The 18,784-nt window shown below is 56.2% G+C and overlaps 1 protein-coding gene across 1 annotated transcript in view; it reads right to left on the reverse strand.

Annotated features, from left to right (window-relative positions):
• Positions 1-1,873: 1,873 nt before the first annotated feature.
• CNTN2 (contactin 2) overlaps positions 1,874-18,784 on the reverse strand; it is a 29,895-nt gene continuing 12,984 nt past the window's right edge. The window contains 21 exon segments of the mRNA XM_054562830.1: positions 1,874-2,658; positions 3,055-3,223; positions 4,598-4,710; positions 5,258-5,444; positions 6,731-6,843; positions 7,204-7,438; positions 7,756-7,826; positions 10,255-10,404; positions 10,886-11,044; positions 11,550-11,670; positions 12,198-12,373; positions 12,674-12,801; positions 12,921-13,071; positions 14,426-14,555; positions 15,073-15,209; positions 15,618-15,793; positions 16,925-17,024; positions 17,322-17,531; positions 17,928-18,023; positions 18,184-18,359; positions 18,479-18,623. Coding sequence (XP_054418805.1) covers positions 2,549-2,658; positions 3,055-3,223; positions 4,598-4,710; positions 5,258-5,444; positions 6,731-6,843; positions 7,204-7,438; positions 7,756-7,826; positions 10,255-10,404; positions 10,886-11,044; positions 11,550-11,670; positions 12,198-12,373; positions 12,674-12,801; positions 12,921-13,071; positions 14,426-14,555; positions 15,073-15,209; positions 15,618-15,793; positions 16,925-17,024; positions 17,322-17,531; positions 17,928-18,023; positions 18,184-18,359; positions 18,479-18,623 — 3,053 coding nt within the window. The 3' untranslated portion in view covers positions 1,874-2,548.

Here is an 18,784-nt window from a genome sequence, read left to right on the forward strand (position 1 = left end):
CATCTAATCTGCCTGCACGCAAGCTCCTGTACAAGGCACCTCAACAAGAGGCTATTACATTTCACAAGCCTGCATGTCCTCAGGTCACCTACTGTTTTATTAAACCTGAGCTCTGCCTGAAGTCTCAGGCTGCCAGACATCATTTTAGTTTAGTTTTGCAACCCCTGAGCAAGCCCTACCTGCACCGTGGCTAGGTTTTCCTGGGGCTGACTTTTCCCAGTTAAGCATCCCTCCTCAGCTTCCTGGCAGGCCTGTGTTCCTCCCTTTTGCTAATGGGCCTCCTTCAGACTAAGCCACTTGGCGTGTCTGACTCAAGCAAGCGCAGGACTGCAGCCTCCCGTGCCGTGGTGAGGTACCCTGCTGAGCCAGCTGAGGCACCTCTTGACCCAGCACAGACGCCTGTCCCCTGCTCCCCCCGCCGCAGCCTGAGGTCGTGAGGACAGCATCAGCTAAACCTTGGAAGAAGGTTTCTTACTTTGAGCCTCCCCTTTCTGATGGAGCTGGGCACAGCCACACCGCAGGCACGGAGGTCAGCACGGAGGAGGCCGAGTGCGGGGTCCCTGTAATGGGGGAATGGCCACATAGCTGAGCCCCCAGCACGTTGCACAGGGGGACGCGTGGGAGCAGGTGAGGAGGGTGGGATCTGACGTCTTCAGGGAGGCGGTCCTAGGCTGGGGCGGGGCGGTGGTGCTGAGGTGGTACGGAGAAGAGGTGTGAGCTTACATTTTTAAAAAATTGTAGTGGGTAAAAACATCAACATAAACCTGCCCAGGAAAATAGAGCAGGACTTAAAAGTTTAAAAAACCATAGCAAAATAGAGCTCTAACTATAAACTACAGAAATCAGGCTTAGGGGGCCTGTCCCCTATGAGATACCTGTCCTGCTGCTCCTGGATGTCAAGGGCCGCCTGTCAGAGCATAGGTTGTGCCGCCACTGCTGCCTGGATTTGGGGAATCCCTGTCCTTGCCGTGGCCTCTCCTTGGAGCAAGGGTAAGGGGGACGAGGGCTTCAGGCCAGCACTGCGTATGGCGGGCCTGGCAGGAGCTAGACTCAGAAGGCAAAGGACTCAGGTCTCCTAGAATCTGCCCACACCTTGGGTTGGGACCCAGCCAGTCCGCTAAATCCTGTGATCTCCCACCAGAACCTTTTGAAGCAGAATTTTCATAGCCCATCCTCCTCCTTAACCACCACACTAAACCAGGCCGTAGCCATTCAGCCCTGCCCCCTATCTCCGGGTAGACGAGGGATGGGACTGGAGACTCCAGTCCTTATCTGAGCCCCATCACTGACATGCTGTGTGACCTTGGGAAGTTCAAGCTCAGTTTCCTCATCTGGGAAGTGAGGGGCTTGGACAAGATGAGCCCTAAAGCCTCTTCCAGCTCCGCCATTCTGACTGCACCCAGAGCATTGATTAGCCCCTTCTTCTTCTGGGGAAATGCAACAAGAACGGTCAGAGGCTGCCCAGGGGACAGCTCTTGCCAGGCGATCCTGTGCATTCCTGGGAGCAGGCCGCATTTATCCGTTGTCCTCAGAAGGCTCCCGACTCCGCGACACACGGAATTCACACCCTTGACTGTCCTGGCATGAGCGGGGCAGGGCTGGGCGCGTGGAGTCCTGAGGCCTGCAGGCCGAGCTGGGGGAAGAGGGTGGGCACATGACCCCTGCCTCTGGTCTCCGGCCTGAACCCTGGAGGGACTCTGCAGGATGGGTATTGGTGAGGTGAGGGGCCTCCCCAAGATAAGCCCTTTAGTCACCCAGCCACTATAGTGGCCTCTGTCACTCTGGGGTGTCAGGGTCGGGTTGGCAGTGTTGGCTAAGAGGGCACGTTAGGCCAAGTCTGGTGCCCCCTCCCCCGGTGTCCAGCCTCTCGGCCCTTTTAGCCCCCAGCCCCAGCAATCTGGAGCATCCCCCCAGAGCTGCAGGGCTCAGGGTCCTTGGCCTCAGACATCAGGGCACCGGTGCTCAGCCACCTGGCCAGGTGGCAAGGGCCTCCAGGGAGTCATCGAGGGCAATCGCAGGGTCCAGCCGCGTGCCCCTTGGGAAAGTCAGCGAGTCCTTGGTCCCAAGGTGGGCTCTCTCCTTAGCCTGGGGGGTGTCTGTGTTTGTGCTCCGTCCCACTTCAGCCCAGGCACACCAAGTGTTCCCGCGGGTCTAGGCCTCTGCTCTCGGGATGGAGTCCATATGTGGTCCCAGGGCGCCATCTCCGCAGATGTGTAGCTAGATGTTTCACATCCCCTTCTTCCCATAGGCCTGTTCCTGCCACCAGGTGCCCTGGAGGGCCCGGGTCAGGGCTCAGTACCATCATGGAAATTACTGCCTGGCGCCTCTTGATTTAAAGAAAAAAAATCCTCGCGTGGGGTCTATCATGTGGCAGAATATGAAATACCTACCTCCTACAAAAAAGATACTGTCTAAAGTAGGTATTTAAAACCAGCCATTCTCAGGCACAGTGTTGGGCCATCTTGGCATCGGGAAGGGACCGGGGCCAGCTGGCTGCGTCCATCAGAGGCGGGGGTCCAGCCGCGGTGGAGAGGGCGGGGTGCCGAGATCAGAGCTCCAGGCAGCCCATGAGGATCAGCATCGCCAGGGAGTGGGAGAGGATGGCGTCGGAACGTGGGGCCGGGCACACTGCTGAGCTCTCCACCATCATGCTCGTGCCTGAAAGCAGCAGGCAGAAACGTGGAGCCCGTTGGCTGGGCCCCGCCCCGCCCCACCCAACTCGGGGTGGAATCCAGACCTTTCTATGGAGGCTGATAGAGGGCCGGCTTTCAGGGCTGCAAGGTGGTCTCAGCCCCACTCCTATAAGATGTCATAGGACCTTGGCTTTGCTGGTCCTCAGCCTCCCCCTGCACCCCGTGAAAAGAGCGCACACCTCCCCGGCCCTCAGACATGCTGGGGTTGGGGAAGGGGAGCAAGGGCAGTTCCAGGACTACGTAGCCGTTGGTTCCTGCCTGCCTTCCTCTTTCCCCTTGGGGTCTGGCTGGATTGGAGTTGGCTTGGGTGTGAGATTCCCTCATCAGGCATCTGAATGGACGGGGAGGGGAGAGGCAGCACCTCCATTCCTCACGATGTGGACTTCTGCCGGGGTCCCGTCCCCTCCAGGCCCCGTGGTCCGAATCTGCACCAGGGCATGGCCGATGTCTTCAGGAACTGCAATTTCTATCCAGCTCTTGCTGGTGAAGTGGAGCGTGGGAGTCGGGTGTAAGTCATTCTGGTACAGCATCTATGGGAAGGTTAACCCGGTGCAGTCACTCAACTGCGACCACTTCTTCCCCCTTCAGGGCTCCAGGCCCTGGGAGGAGCCCAGGCAGTCCCGGGCCCTGGAGGGCCTGCCTCCTCACACCTCCTGGTTCAGGTTGACCCACTGGGGCTCTTGAACAAGAGCCTCATGGGCGGAGAAAAGCTTGCAAGCAGCTGTGCTGTTTTTGCAGACCCCTTAGGCTAGAAGGACCCCAGGTTTCACCTAGGCCATCGCTGACCTTATGGTCCCTTTCTGCAGCCATACGTACCGAGGCAGGACAGTAAGAAGCTAGGGAAATTCCTCGACAAGTGGAATAAGGGAAACTGAGACCAAAGAATTAAACAAGGCCAAACAGTTTGAACAATTTACAGACAGTTAATGAATCACAAAGTTTTATCTTCCCTAAGGACAATTAGAAGCAAATGGTTTACACATTCCAGTCCGGCCTTGGTCCCAGTCCCTCTTTGATGATGTTCTTTAAAAATGAAACTAACCAGAAAATAACGCTGATCCCAATGAATCAACCTATTGAAGGACTCACCTGGAAAGCTAATGAATATTCTGTTAAGACCCTCCCCTGAGACCTCCCCTGAGACCTCCCCTAGGATTCCCGAAAGCTAAAGAAAAAGCCTCAAGACTAAGGACCCAGCTCAGCTCGCCCTAGAGCACGCCCACACCTTTCTCCCTTAGCGTACATCTCTGCTCCCTTTGCCCTGAACTCTAAGGGTCCCCACAAGACTGGCAAACAGGGGAGCAGGGGGCAGCAGCAACTTGTCCGGAGCTGAGCCCCTGAACCTGTCTGCCTCCAAGGCCGCCTTTTCTCTGACCTCCTAGTGGGCTGACAGCAGCCCCCACCCCTGGCTCACTTCTGTCACTGTGACTTCTGCTTCTCAGTTAGCTCACGCAGCCCAGTGTGGTCCACTTCTTTCCTATAACACTACTAAAAAGTCAGAGCAGCCCCGCCTAGGCTCCCTCCTGTTGTTTCTTCTATCCTAAGCCTTTCCTTCGTTTCACTGTCCCCTGCTTTAAGAAACATACTCTCAAAGTCACCTGGACTTGTGTCGTGCGATCTTACCTGCACAAAGTCAACAACCCACACACTACTGGCTGGCCTGAGGAGGACCCCTCAGGGCCCAGTCTGCGCCCAGTAACAGTGCCACCTGCCCCCTTTCTTAGGTTCTCTATTACAAGTTACCTGGAGAACCGTTCACGTATTTCATGCATCTCTCAATCACAAATGCTTTGTTTATGTCTAACTCAGATCATTCCTGCTAGAAGCTGCAGCCCCCTTGTGTTGCCTGGGGGTACGGATGAGCTGTTGCTCACCATGCAACGCTTGGCTGATCCCTCCCTTACCTTGTAGCCAGTGACCGCAGACTCGTTTCGGAGAGGGACTACAGGGTCCCACTTAATACTAAGGCCGGAGCTCAAGAAAGTCCAGGAGATGTTGCCAGGAGGTCGCTGTGGAGCTGCCAGAGGAGGGAGGAAGTTGGAGCAACTTCTGAATGTGTCCCCACCACCCACCCCCTTGCCTTTAGTTAGCCTTTTTGTAAATGTCTGCCATGGCAGTTAGACACAGAACATTCTGTCACAGCTGCCTAAGAAACAAACCCATGAAAATGCAAAGGCTGGAGAAGAGAGATGCATTCAGGAGCCATGAACTCCACGCCTGTATTTTCACTGGGCTTGCTGTCCTGTTTCTGTCCAGCCCAGGGCTTGTGGGCTAGGGCCAGGGTCCCCAGCTTCCAGGCCACGGAATGGTACCGATCTGGGCCTGTTAGGAACTGGGCTGCACAGCAGAAGGTGAATTTGAACATAATGCGCTTGAATCCTCCCTAAATCATACCCCCAACCCTGGTCCATAGAAAGATTGTCTTCCATGAAACCGGTCCCTGGTGCCAAAAGGTTGGGGACCGCTGGGCTAGAGCATTTGTCTTGCATTGGAGGGCAGAGCGATCCTAGAGGCACCCCCTGTCCCCAAAGACACACCCTCCCCGACCCGGCCAGCAGACTCACGGGGCTTCATGGTTGCGGCGTTGGCCGAAGGGCTGGCAGGCCCAGTGCCTGCCCGGTTGTAGGCCCGAACGGTCACATGGTACTTGGTGTTGGGGTACAGGTCAGTGACTCGAGCACTGGTGTCGAGCCCTGCTGTCCTCACTCGGTCAGCGGCGGCTTCTTTGTCCCCAGCTTTCCAGTAGCGAATCTGAAAGGACGGGGACCGGGACATCCCAGGGTCAGAAGTCAAGTTCAGGACCTCAGAGTCCCCCTGACCCTGGCCCTGGTCACCTACATTCTGCTCCTCTCTACTCACTCTGGTCCTTGTGGCTCAGTCTTTTTTTTTTTTTTTTTTAATTGATTTTAGAGAGAGATGAAGGGGAAGAGAGAGAGAGAGAAAGGGGGAGAGAGAGGGACATGGATTTGTTGTTCTACTTATGCACTCACTGGTTGATTCTTGTATGTGCCCTGATTGGGGATTGAACCCACAACCTTGCTGTATCGGGATGATGCCTTAACCTACTGAGCAACCCGACCAGGGCATGACTTAGTCTTGAGTCTCAGAAGCTGGATACTAGATCAAGGTCTTCAAGAGAGCAGGGACAAGTTAGCAAGGGTGAGTCCCTGCTGTCTCATCAGTGCCCAGCAGGGAGCTGGCGGGTGCCTGGAGAGTGGGGGATGGGTGTGTACTCAACCTATCAATGATCTACTGGGATCTAATCCTATTTAATTATTTCAAGGTTATGAGATGCATATTTGCACTTGCAAAGTTGTCCCCCAAACCCCAGCAAACTTATAATGGCTGCCTAATAAGTGCAAACCCCTTTTAATAGTCATCATAATATTAAGACCTGAAAACTATTCTTCCAAAGCAAAGGCAGAGCTGGGAGTCACCTCCTCAGTGGGGCTGGTCTAACATGTTGTGCTACTGGAATGGTATTAACAACAGCACTGGCAGCCGGGCCTGATGACCCTTCCTTAGGCAGTGACATTCCTTGCTTTTCCTTCTCCCCTTCCTCTTGGCTTCCTCTTCCCTGCCTTACTTCATAGCCATTCTAGTGTGGACTCATCAGGGGCCCAGGGCTCAAGCTGGAAACTGCTGGGCCCAGAGTCCCCTAGAGACGGCCAATCAATCGGTGCGTAGAGGGGGCCATGCTGTTCTCTGCAGCCTGAGGATGCCACACTAGCTGGGCTCTGCCATGAAAGGGGCAGGCCACGCCCCTCCCCAAACCTGCTCCTCCTCTCCTAGGCTCCCATAGCTTTCAGTACTGGTGCTATAGCCTAGCCTTTACTTCAAGGCTGTCCGCATGCCTCTCTTCCCCTGCGAGCACCAGCCACAGGGTCTTAGCTAAGACAGCATTCACAGTGCTACACAGATAGGGCGCTGTCGGCCAAGTTGGCAAATGAGTGATCCAAGATTGAATGACGAGTGAGCTGTGCAAGGGGGCCCCGCCCCAGCCTGGAAACCCAGCCAGGCCCCAGGTCGGTGCTCACCTCATACCCCAGGAGGATCCCGTTCATGTCCTGTGGCACCGGCTCCCAGGTCACGTTCATCTCTGAGGATGAGACCCCCTTGGCCCAGACCTTGGTAGGGGCCACCTTGGGCTCTGGGGATCAATACAGAATGGGTTTGGATTCCTGGGGTCTCCTGTGTCCTACAGAGCAACCACCAAACTGGGACAGCCCTTGCTTAGGACTTTTTCAGCCCAGCATCCTGAATGAAGGCCACGGGGGAGGGTGGTCCGGAGAGCCTCCCTCCTCCTTCCCCGGGCCCGAGGGGGAGACCACATAGAAAGGACTAAAAATGAGGCCCGTGGCTTAGAACCCAGGTGTCCCCTCCTCCCCACTATGGAACTGAGGGGTGTGGGGGCAGGGGTAACATTCCACACCCTACGCCCCCATGGATAGGTAGTCCCCATGGATAAGTAGTTAGGGTGGAGCGCAGGGTGGGCCTGGGGGTGACCCACCTTCCTCAGCCGAGTACACAAGGGCCGTGAGGCTCTCAGGCCCATCCCCACGGCGGTTGTAGCTCCGGATCTTGACCTCAAAGGGCGTGTAGGGCCGGACGCTCTCATTGCTGTAGACGAAGTACTGGGTGTCGGCGCCGGGTACCCGGGCGGTCTGCCAGGTTGTGCTGCCCTGCCTGCGGAAGGACAGCAGGTAGCCGAAGCCATCTCCGTTCTGGTACTCCCGTGACATGGGCTGAGGGGCAGCAAGAGTGTGGCATGGGTGAAGGGCCTCGGGTGCATCTCCTGCTCATCCCCCGGCCCTACCCAACCTTCACAGGCCTCATGCACCTCTGGTGGTTTTCATCCTGCACGGGTGCTCCTGCAAGAGGCAGCAGGTGCGAGGGGAGGGAGAGGACGGCTGCTCTTGAGCAGGACCGTGCAGCGGCTCTGTCTGGGTCCTCTCTGCACACTGCTCCAGACCAGAGATGAGGCAGGGCTGGGGCGCGGGGCGGGACGTGTCCCCACCCCGAGAACTGGAGGCACACTTCTGCCTCTGCCCCTGAGGCTTACCGTCCAGCTGACAATGAGCTCTCCAGGGGCTCCACCCCCTCCGCTGAGTCCTGAAGGTGCCACTGAGGGGGCTGTCGGGGCCAAGGGACACAGATGCGGCTTGTTAATGGGCAGCGAGGGAACAAAAACCCTGAGCCTGCGCCTGCAAAGTATCCTAGGACGGGGACACCCCTTCAGAAGGGCCCTGGTTTTGTCCTCTAACAGTCCCTCTGGATGCGGGCTCTGGAGTCAGGCAGACCTACGATCAAATCCCACCTCAGCCATTTACTAGTTGTGTTTCCCAGAGCAAGTTACTTAATGTCTCTGAGTCTGAGTCCCCCTCCACAAGGTGAGGATAATGTTTCTTTCAAATGGCCGTAAAGAGGATAAAATTAAACAGAAGAGTGGCTAGTGTGTGCATGTGTGTGTTCCATTAACGATCACTGTCCTCTTCCCTCATGTCGGCTTAAACTAAACAACAGAGACCGACTCCAGTTTGCTTTACATGATGGGGAATAAATAATCCAGAACTGCAGTTAATGCAAAAAACATTTCTTTTGGTTTGCAGGGTGATTTATTATTGTTTTTCTTTTTGTGGCAGTTTTATTTTCCTAATTGTCTCTATTATTCAACAAGGCTGATATTAAAACAAGACAATATTTCATCAGCTCACGAAGCCTCACAGGGGGTAACTTGGCTGAGCGTCAGAATATTTCTGTAGATGATCCAGCAGTTAGAGACTCATCGCTCGGCTTGACGACTGTAGTTTAGGGCCTTGTAATCTGCAAGGAGTCCTTAGATACACTGCTCGTCTGATCCTGCAAGTTGGATGTTATTGTCACCCTTTTCAGGGTAGAAGACTAAGGTTCAGCGCAGCGAGTGACTTGCCGAAGGTCACAGAGCTAATAAATGGCAAAGCTAGAATGTGCACTCTGTTCTTCCGATTTCAAAGCCCATCCCCTGTCCTGTGCATCATAGCTGTCTTTATGCTCATCAACTCCTGGGAGGCTAGAGTGAGGGAGGCCACTCCCCACCCCACACTGCCCCTGCCACACGTCCGGTCAAACAATGTGCTCCTTCTGAGTCCCTTGCTCAGGAGACGTGCCACTTAGAAATGCTGAATGATTCCAGAAAGAACCCAGAGAGTCAGGCTGGGGCATATGGGAAACTATGTCAAAGGGACACGAGAAGGAGGCCCGCACTACACCTCGAGACGGGCAGGCCTGAGTGGGCGGGAGAGGGAGTGGCAGGGCCCTGAGTCCGTGCTGCCCACCCGGGGTCCAGAGCTCTGTGGAGGAGAGGCTCTTCCACGACGAGACCGCTGTCTGTCCTTCAAACCGGAACAGAGGTTTCTTTCTGAACACCCCCTTAGAGACTGCCTGATCGATGTTCATTCTGACATAAATCAGCATCCCTCCCCTGCCTCCTGCTTCTTGCTGGTTCCTGGAATAGGCCCTTGACCTGCTCAAGCATGTAAGGTAATTTCCTGTCCCTGGTAGTACCCAGTTAGCACCTAGTACTTAGTACCTATGAGTATTCCCTCCTTTTACTCTACATAACTCTTTGGCACCTGGCAGGCAGCACAGAGAATACCCATTTCATCTGGCAGCTACTCAAGGCCACCTGCTATGTTAGTTTCCCTTAATAGACTCTTACTTGCCAGAATAAGTGTCCTGCCTCTTTCTCTGGTCTTTCCCTGCCCTCCACTTACGGAGGCAGATTTTCAGTCCTGGGGCTTTACCTGGGTCTGTGTGTATGAACAGGCTCTTGTGCTGGGCCTTCAGACCCGTGAAAGGCTCCGAGTGTGGGCCGGAGCCTGCTGGCAGAGCCTGTCCCGGGTCTCCTCCCTTCCTTCCCCACTCAGATTCTGACACTGCCTTTCAGGAGGGTTGGGCAGGGTTGGGGAGGTTGGGAGCATTCCTCTTGCTCTCAAAGAATCCATCCAGAGGATCTGGAGACACTGAATGCTTCCCTAGGCCCCTGTACAACACACACACACACACACACACACACACACACACAGCCATACACTCTCACAAATGCACACATACACTCACATGCTCACACATGCTCACTCACAACCTCACACTCACGCCTTCCTCATCAACTGACTTTTGCAGCTCAATGCACTTCCAGGGAGGACATCTGCCCACCACACCTTGGTCATGGGTTCAAGTCCAGGCTCTGCCAGTGTGATCCTTCCCTTCTCCAAACTTTGGCTTTTCCATTAAAAAAAAAAAAAACTTTTTGTTTAGAGATATTGTAGAATGACATGCATTTGTAAGGTTGGCCCATGTTTTAAACGAGGGCTGTGGACAGGCCATGCCCAGGGCACAGAGCAATGTGCAGTGCGGTGGCCTGGCCCTGACCTCTGATCCTGTCCCTTCTGTTCTGCTAGAGTCAGAGGCCTGGCCAGCAGGGCTGGAACTCTGCCTCACTGGCTTGCTTGGGGCTACCGCTGAGGAGGGTCTGGGCCTGGGCCCTGGTGTTACTTCTCTTTGGGACACACAGGACTCTGACCTGCTTCCTTGGTCCGGATTTTGCTGGAGGGCCCACTGGGCTCGCCAGTGCCCAGGATGTTGCTGGCTATGACCCGGAACTCATAGTCCATCCAGGGTGTGAGGCCCAGCACCTGGGCGGTCTCCGCGTTGCCCTCGATGTTGGTGGGATCTGCAAGGCACCAGGGAATCATGTGCCGGCTTTGTTTATTGGTCTGGACAGAGAGGGCCAGGACCCAGCCTGAACCACCTCTTTGTACTCAGCCCTCATGGCTGGGCCTGACACACACTAAGCGTGCAATACCTCTTTCAGAGATGAGAGGAAAACCAGTAGTCCTCCCTGCTCTGGAGCCTTTGCTGGCGTTTTGCGCACCCTACACCCCCATGCATGTTGTCATTGCCCCAGTAATATTCCTGCCAATGCTTCAAGGGTGCAGACGGAGCCCCGCCTCCTCCAGTTCTCTCCCTGCTCTCCTGCTGCCCATGTGACACGGTCTCCCCACTGGCCTGGGAGCGCTCTGCAGGCCGGTGGCCTCAGCTTGTCCCTCTTTGAAGCTCTAGGCTGAGCCCAGCCCTCTGACCCCCGCCCCCACTTCTGGCACACAGCCAGACCTTATCAGTTCTGACAGTGCAGGAAGGCAGCTCATACTTACTAGTCCGAACTTGCTTCCACTTCCCTGCCGGGGGAGTGCGAGCCTGCAGGGTGTACTTGGCAATGGGGCTGTGGTTATCAAAGCCACGGCTCCAGCTGAGCTGGACAGTGGTATCGCCGATATCCCTCACCACCACACCTCCAGGGGGACCCGGTGGACCTGAAGCAAGATGTCAGAGCATTGTGGGTTAGAATTGGGCAGCTGCAAATCTGAGCTGACCTCCTCCAGGCTGGTTTGGGCTGGACAGAGTGGGGGCAGCAGAGGGCGCCACAAACACACACCCGGTGGGAGAGTGGGGGTGGGGGGCTGCGCAGTCCGTGTGATGTGTCTAAGGTTGGAGGGGTCACAGAGCACCTCACACAGGGATGTGTGTGTTTAGACTTCCCAGCATTAGGCTCAGAAAACTTCTGGCCTCAGCAAAGTTCTCCACTCTTCGGGTGAGCTTAAGGAATAGATTTTTAAAATTTTGGCTTTGGAGGGAGAATATTCTATTCATTTAGGATCTATGAGGAACCTCAGGATAAGTTCAGCTCAACGAACCTCTGTCAGGAGCACTTCCGCACGGCTCTCAGGCGGAGAAGGGGGGTTAGGGAGCAAAGGCCAGAATAGCCCCGCTGGCCTCAAAGGGAGCTGGGCTGGACGTGGGAGTGGGAAGCCCCATTACCTCGGACCAGGACTGTGGCCTCCTTGGATGCGCTGTCCACCACCGTCTGGGCCATGCACGTGTACTTCCCGCCGTGGCGCAGCTGCGCGTTGAGGATGGTCAGATCCCCAACCGTCTCCTTCTGCACACAGGGGACAGGGGAGAGGGAAGGTCAGGGGACGCAGCTGCGGCTAACGCAGTGAGCTGGGAGACACGCACGAGGCGGAGCTCGGCCTCCCCGGCTCCCTTACAATCTTGGTGTTCCTGTGTGTTCAGTGGGAGGGATCAGCTACTCCCCACTCAGTACCGCTGGGAACTAAACAGTTTGTGACACAAGACAGTCAACAACGGTCCAAATTAATGATGCCCTGTGCGTTGGTGGGGGGGTAGGGGGCAGGATAAGGAGAACAGTAGTGTGGGTGAGTCTTGCTGAGTGCCTGGGATCTCAGGTTTGTCCCCAAGCACTCCTAAATGCATGGGCTTTGGGGGAGCCCAGGGAACTGCCAGTATCAGGGAGGGTGGTTATGAATCTGAGGATGAGTTTGCCATGGTCAGCATTCCTGAGGGAATGCGGAAAGGCTTCGGGAGTGGTGATGGTTAAGGACACCTTGGGTCCCCTGTCTATCCAAAAGAAGGGAGGAGCCCTGGGTTCTCAGTCTCAGGCCTCACCCCATTGGCCCTCTGGTAGTGACCCCCAGGCTTATCGGAGTCAATGGGGAAGTCATCCAAAGTCCAGATGAAAGTGAGGTCCATGGTGGGGTCGTGGGAGGCGTGGCACTGCAGGGTCAGGTTGTCTCCCAAGTTGATGTCGGCACTGGAGGGGGCCAGAGTGATCTTGGTTGCATCTGCCAAGAAAAACAAGGGCCCTGAGTAGATGAGGTGAGAGGGTTTGGCCTAAGCCCCAGGAATGAGAAGAAAGCATAGCAACAGTATCCTGACCTCCCAGCAGCCCCATGAGTGTGTGGCCAGGAGTCAGGACTAGATTCTGGATGGGGGCCAGAGGGTAGTCCCAAGGGAAATCGCATCTTGGAGCAGTGGCAAAACCAAACTGGGAGGAATATGGGAATACAAGGGCAGGGTGGTGAGGAGGGATGGCACCCCCCGGTGGCTGAGCCCACCAGCCTCAGCCAAACCACACCCCTTACCTCGCACAGACAGGATGCCAGTGCTGTTGGCTTTGCCCATGAAATTCTCGGCAAAGCAGGTGTATTTGCCTTCATCGGACCGACTGATGTTTCTTATGATCAAGGTGCCATCTGGAGTTACAGTCACTCTGCAGCAAGGACAGAGCAGATCCGGCCACTCCAGGGAGACACTGTAGTCCTGGGAAGGGACTCGCCTCCAAGAATGAAGGGGAGCAGGAATTGCTTGGGGGCGGGGTGTGGGTTGTACCTGCTGCTGTTGACCAGAATCTCAGTGCCTTTGCTCCAGAGCACCGCGGCCTTCGGAGCTGCCCGGGGCTGACAGGGGATGATAACCTCTCCGCCGCGGGCTGCGGGGATCAGGCGCCTTACAGGGTTGAGCCTGAAGTCGGGGGCCAGGGCTGGAAGGAAAGGGGAGCACCCCACCGTCATCCAGCACGCCAAAACGGTACCCATGATTAAGACGTCACCCGGCTGTGTACTAATCACCATATGTACCCTTCACAGTCCACCCATGAGTGACTCTTAGCACCACTTCCAAAATATACCCAGAATCCAGCCTCTTATCACCCCCGCTGCTACCACGTGACTCCACACCACCAAATCTGCTGGACCACTGAAAAGCCCCCTAATTGGTCTTCCTGTTTTTGTATTTTCTTTCTACAATCTCTTTTCCACTCAACAGCCAGGAACAGCTTGTTTAAGACGTGAATCAGGCACCCAGAACGACGCCCACCTTCTCACAAGGACTCGCAGCTGCGTCCGCGCCTCCCCAGGCCCTTCTCGCCCCGCGCTCTCCCGCACTCAGTGTGCTCCCATCCCCGGGGTCATTTTTGTCTTTTGAAGATGCCACTCGTCCTGCCTCAGGACCTTTGCACTGACGGCACATTTTGCTTGGAAATCCCCCCGATCTTCCCATGGCTGGTTCCTTAACACTCAGGTCACATCCCCAATGTGACTTCCTCAGAGAGGCCTTGTGTGGCCATTGCATCTCACTGGCCCACGTCATCCCTCCCTCTCCACTGGGTTTTCTCTCTACTGTATTTTTTTAACGGCTGCTGAAATAATCTCATTTGATGATTCCATTTTGTGTTTACTTGACCCCTTCTCTCTACTGGATTGTAAGATACTTGATGGCAGAAACCTTATCTGAAGAGGTATTGAATAAATATTGGTTGAATGAATGAATGAATGAATGAGTCTTAGTTAAGCCTCACTACAACCTGATGAGGTAAGTGTTATTATGTCCACTTTACAGATGAGAAAACTGAAATTCTATGAGCTCAAGTCACACAGTGGGAATGCGAGCAGCAGCCAACACTTACTAGGCACCTGTCACGCTTTGGGCAGGTCCTTTCTGCTTTTACTTCTATCATCTCACTAAGTCCTCACAACAGCTGTGTGAGGGCAGGACTATTGCCACATTTTATAAATTAGTTAATTGAAATGCAGAGCTAAGGATGCTGGGTTAAACACAGATCTAATTGGTTTGGTTTCCAGTGACTTTTGCCATCTTCTTTTTTTTCCACTGCAAAAAATTATTTAATTTGTCTGTGCCAGACATGGAACAAGCCAGAGGCTTTGTCCTCCGGGAGCCCTCAATTTAGCGTCTCATCTCTTCTTAAGTCCCTGAGTTCTTCTCAGAAGCATTCGGAGAACTGCCGGGGAGTGTGAGTGTTTAGAAACGCTGCAAGTCAACTCCGGGAGCCCCACCTGTGCCTCCCGGGGATGTCCCCAGCCTCCCTGGGCCCTTACCTTGCACAGCCAGCTCGGCGCTGGCGTAGATGGTGCCATGCTTGTTCTCTGCCACACACTGGTACATGCCCGAGTCCTCCAGGCTCAGCTTGGAGAACTGTAGGTCCCCGGCCAGTACCTCTATCCGGTTCTGTACAAAAGACCGAGCCCAGGGGCGGGCAGCAGCGTCAGGACCCCTGGAGGACCAAGGAGGAGGGGCCTACACGGGTGGGCGGGTGCAGGGGAGATTCTAGGCTGCCACTCCCTGGAGGAGGGGCTCATATTCCCAGTCCCATCTCAGAGCCCCCTGGGATTCCAGAACTTGGACATTCCCTGGGCCTCCGTGCACATCAGCACTGAAGCCAGAGGGGTGAAGTGACCCACTCAGGACCATGGAGTGTATTTGTGGCTAAGTTGTGCCTGGACCCAGGTCTCTGGACCCTCCAGTCAAGAATCTATCCAGTTGACCAGCCTGTAGCCGTGTGACTCTGGAGTGGAAAGAAGCACCTGGAAGTACCCTATGGCATTCTGGCCCAGAGAGGCTGGCAGTGGTGTGGCGTGGTGGCGGGCGGCCGGGGGAGGGGGTGGGCAAGGGCAGATGGGGGAGGGGAGTGAGGGAGGTGGGCACAGGATAGTTTGTGTGTGGGAGGAAGTCTCAGGTCAGCTACCTGGGAGGCCAGAGGCTCCCCGTTCCGCAGCCAGCGCACTGTGGGGCGGGGCTTGCCGGCAGCTGCGCAGCCCCAACGCAGACTGGAACCGATGTCAGCCTCCATGTCCGAGATCACTTTGAGCCACTCGGGCTGGGCTGTGGGGTGCAAGGGAGAGAAAGGCTGGGGATCAGCAGAAAGGAGCCTCCAGCCCGTCATATAGGCCAGAATTGCAGGGCTGCAGTTCTTGTGCCAGACACCAGAGGGCGTTATCAACGTTCTGGGCTGGGGTCTGAAAAGCAGGCTCCAGAAAGTTGGCATTTTTGAGCCCGTGTCACTGCCCATTTTAGCAACTGAAATCATTCTAAAGCCTTCCATGTGCTTTCTGCAACACCGACTGAAGCTTTGAGCTGGCCACAGCGCTAGCTTCTTCTGTTTCCGCACCTAGTGCATCCTGGAGCCAGAGGCTTAAGCAAGGGTCTTCCCGGTCTCCTCCCTGACTGCTCGGTGGACTGCCTCAGTCAGGCATGGGGGTGCAGGTGGGGTGAGGGTGTCCTGTCTCGTACCCTGCACGATGATGCGGCCCTGGACACTGTCTCGGCCCTTGGAGTTCTCCGCCTCACACTCATAGGTGCCCTCATCCTCGAAGCTGATGCTGGGAATCTGCAGGGTGGGCTCAGCTGTGGCCCACTGCGGGGACAAGGAGCCATCCACTTTGCGCCACTTGATCCTGGGGACGGGGCTGGCGGGGAGACAAGAGGGAGTGGGCTGAGCTAGTCAGACTATCAGGTCCTCCTGAGATGCTGGGCAGGTAAGGTGGGAAAGAGGGCAGCCCACCCTGGGCCTGGGAAGGAACAGGCGGAGGGAGGGAGAGGCCTCTTCCAGGTGGGCTTGGAGCACAGACAGGGAAGGGGCGAGAAGCAGGGCCCCCCCTCCCCTCTACGCCCCTGCAACAACTGTGGCGCCGATGAAGTTGGTCTTCCGTGTGGTCTGTACCTGAGGTTGACTCGCCCTCCCTCCCCCACATGGCACTGACTCCCACGCCTCTTCTGGGCCTGCCTCCCCAACAGTGGCCTGGGGCCCTTTCCCCCTCTCTTCAATGGGGCCTTGCCTCTACTTCCCAAAGTGTCTTTAGTTATTAGTAATCTGTGTACTAAAATGGACTGAGGTATCGTCCTGGCTGGTGTGGCTCAGTGAGATTAACTTCCTGTGAACCAAAATGTCACCAGTTCGATCAATGTATCTCTCCCTCTCTTATTCCTTCCCTTCCCCTCTCTCTTAAAATAAAAAAATTAAATCTTTAAAAAAATCGACTGAGGTATCAGTGAGTCTTTAAATATGGCTTTTCTGGAAGCCCAATAACTTTCCACAAGTCAGGGGGCAACCTGGGCATCCTCAAATAGCAGGAGATATTTGCAGTCATTCATTCCACAAATATTTATCGAGCACCTGCAATTTGCTGAGCCCTGTTCCAGTGAACCCTTTTTCCAGGAGAGCATGATTTCTATTGCTCCACAGAATATTTGCTAAATGCCAGGCACTGTTCTGAGCACTTAACATATATTAACTCATTGACTCCCAGTAACAACCCTACGAGGTAGGTACTATTATCATCATATACAAATAAGGAAACTGAGGCACAGAGCAGTTAAGTGTTTACCCCAGGTCTCCTAGCCAGCAAGTGACAGGGTTGGGATCTGAACCAGCAGTCCAGGCGGTCAGTGCTCAGTGCGTGTGGTCACTGCCCACTGTGAGCCTGGCACTCTGCGAGGTCCTGGGAGGGGCACCAAGGTGACTGGGTGCTGTCCTGCCTGCCCCACTCTTTCTGGGGTCACCTGTGCCCTGGCCTCTCCCTCCCTGCTCCACCACTCACTTCCCAAAGGCAAAGCACTCCAGGGTGACCTGCTGTCCCACCAGCGCATACGTCTCTGCCGGGAACCGGGCCTTGATACTGGGTGCAAAGAGCCTGGGATCTGCGGAGAGAGGGGTTTGGCAGGTCAGATGCAAGGGGTCCAGGTCAGGGGCCCCCGTGCTAGGATCTCAGTGCGGCTCAGAGCTAACTCCATCTCGACTTCCTTTTCCCTTGGGGTCCTGGGACAAACATCTGGGGCCTTGTAACAGGAGGGCCCAGGGGTCTAGGCCCCGGATCCAGCACCCTGCACCCAGCACCCTGCAAGCTGCTCTTCACAACCTCTGGGGGAAAAACCTTTTTTCTCCACATCTGCTGACCCTTTCAGCTCTCTCCTCCCAGCCTACCCACTGACCCTGACCTTCAGCAGCCAGGTTGAGCTGAGCAAACTTGCTGAAGACGCTTTTGGTGGAGAAGTCCATGTGGCTGGTGGCCAGGCAGGAGTAGTTGCCCAGGTCTGAGGCGTTGGTCCGGGCGATGTACAGGTTCCCTGTGGTCTGGGACACGAAGTGGCGCCCGCCCGCGGGGATGAAGTTGGGGAACTCATTGAGGAGCCAGCGGTAGGACAGGCCTAGGAGTGCGGAGTTGGAGGGTGCCAGGGAGGGCTAGGCCCACCAGCGACTTGGGGCAGGGCATGCTGGTGGGGTCTGTAGGCCCTGTCCTAGGAGCCCCGTTCTCTGAGCTGGGGCCGAGGGAGACCTGAGGGAAGATTTGACTTTATTCCTGCCCTTGGGGAGCGCTGTCAGGGAAACAGCCCCGCAGAGACCTCCCAGCCTGAAGGGGGAGGCAGGGCACAGAGCAAGAAAATGACAGACCCATAAAGGAGAGAATTCTTTAAGGTCGAGCGTTGAGTGATCAGTTGCTTCCAAGAGTCACTCACCACCTTGTATTCCATCCATCCTCTGCGGAGCGGCCAGAGCCCCTCCTGTGCCCTGAGTCTACCCCTGGGCCCGGGGCCTCGACTCACCTGGGTAGTGGGCGGGCGGGTTGCAGGGCAGCATCACTCCCCAGCCCTCGTGGGTTTTCACTGGGTCTCGTTCCTCCTTGGAGAACTCCTGCAGAACTGGAGGTGAGGGCCCGGCAGCCCTCAGGCGCCGTCCTCCAAGCCTGCGGCCCCTCCCTGGCTCAGCCTCCATGGGACGCAGTCACCCGCCTTTCCCAACACTTTTCCCAGCCCCCTCCTCCCCTTCCCCAGGCCATCCTGGCACCCCACGGGGTCTCACAGCCGAAGCGCAGGACAGCCTCCCTGCTGACGACAGTGCCCACTGGGTTGGAGGCCAGGCACTGGTAGACGCCGGCGTCCTGTGCCTTGGTGGGGTTCATGATGACCAGGTTGCCTCCCACCAGCTGGTGGCGGGAACCTGGCTCTAGCTTCATCTCGGTGCCATTCATCTTCCACCTGCAGTGGGGCGGAAGGGGGCCCTCCTGAGTCCTGCCTAGCCGCCCAGCCACAGGGCCGATGTGCAGAAAATCCCGCACAGCTTCCCAGGACCTCCGCACCCACCGTGGGGGCCTCACCTGTAGGTGGCCGGAGGGCTGGCCCGGGCACGGCATGCTAGTGTCACCTTCTCCTCTGTGGACTCCTCTGGGAATAGCAGACTGAGGGGCTGGTCTTCAAAGACAGGGCCAAAGGTGGCCGGGGACCCCAGGGCTGAGCTCCAGGCTGCGGATGGGACACCACCAGTGGCCCCGGGGCCTGGGAGCCAGCTGGGGCCTGGCCTCAGGGGCGGCGCTGTCCAACGGGCCTCCCCGCAGTGACGGGAAGGTTCCGTTTCCTGCACTGTCCAGGACAGTACCCTGGCCACCAATGCTACTGTGGAGCCC

Source organism: Pteronotus mesoamericanus, unplaced genomic scaffold (genome assembly GCF_021234165.1).
Source record: "Pteronotus mesoamericanus isolate MK-2021 breed Mesoamerican mustached bat unplaced genomic scaffold, CSHL_Meso_final scaffold_705, whole genome shotgun sequence".
Lineage (NCBI taxonomy): Eukaryota > Metazoa > Chordata > Mammalia > Chiroptera > Mormoopidae > Pteronotus > Pteronotus mesoamericanus.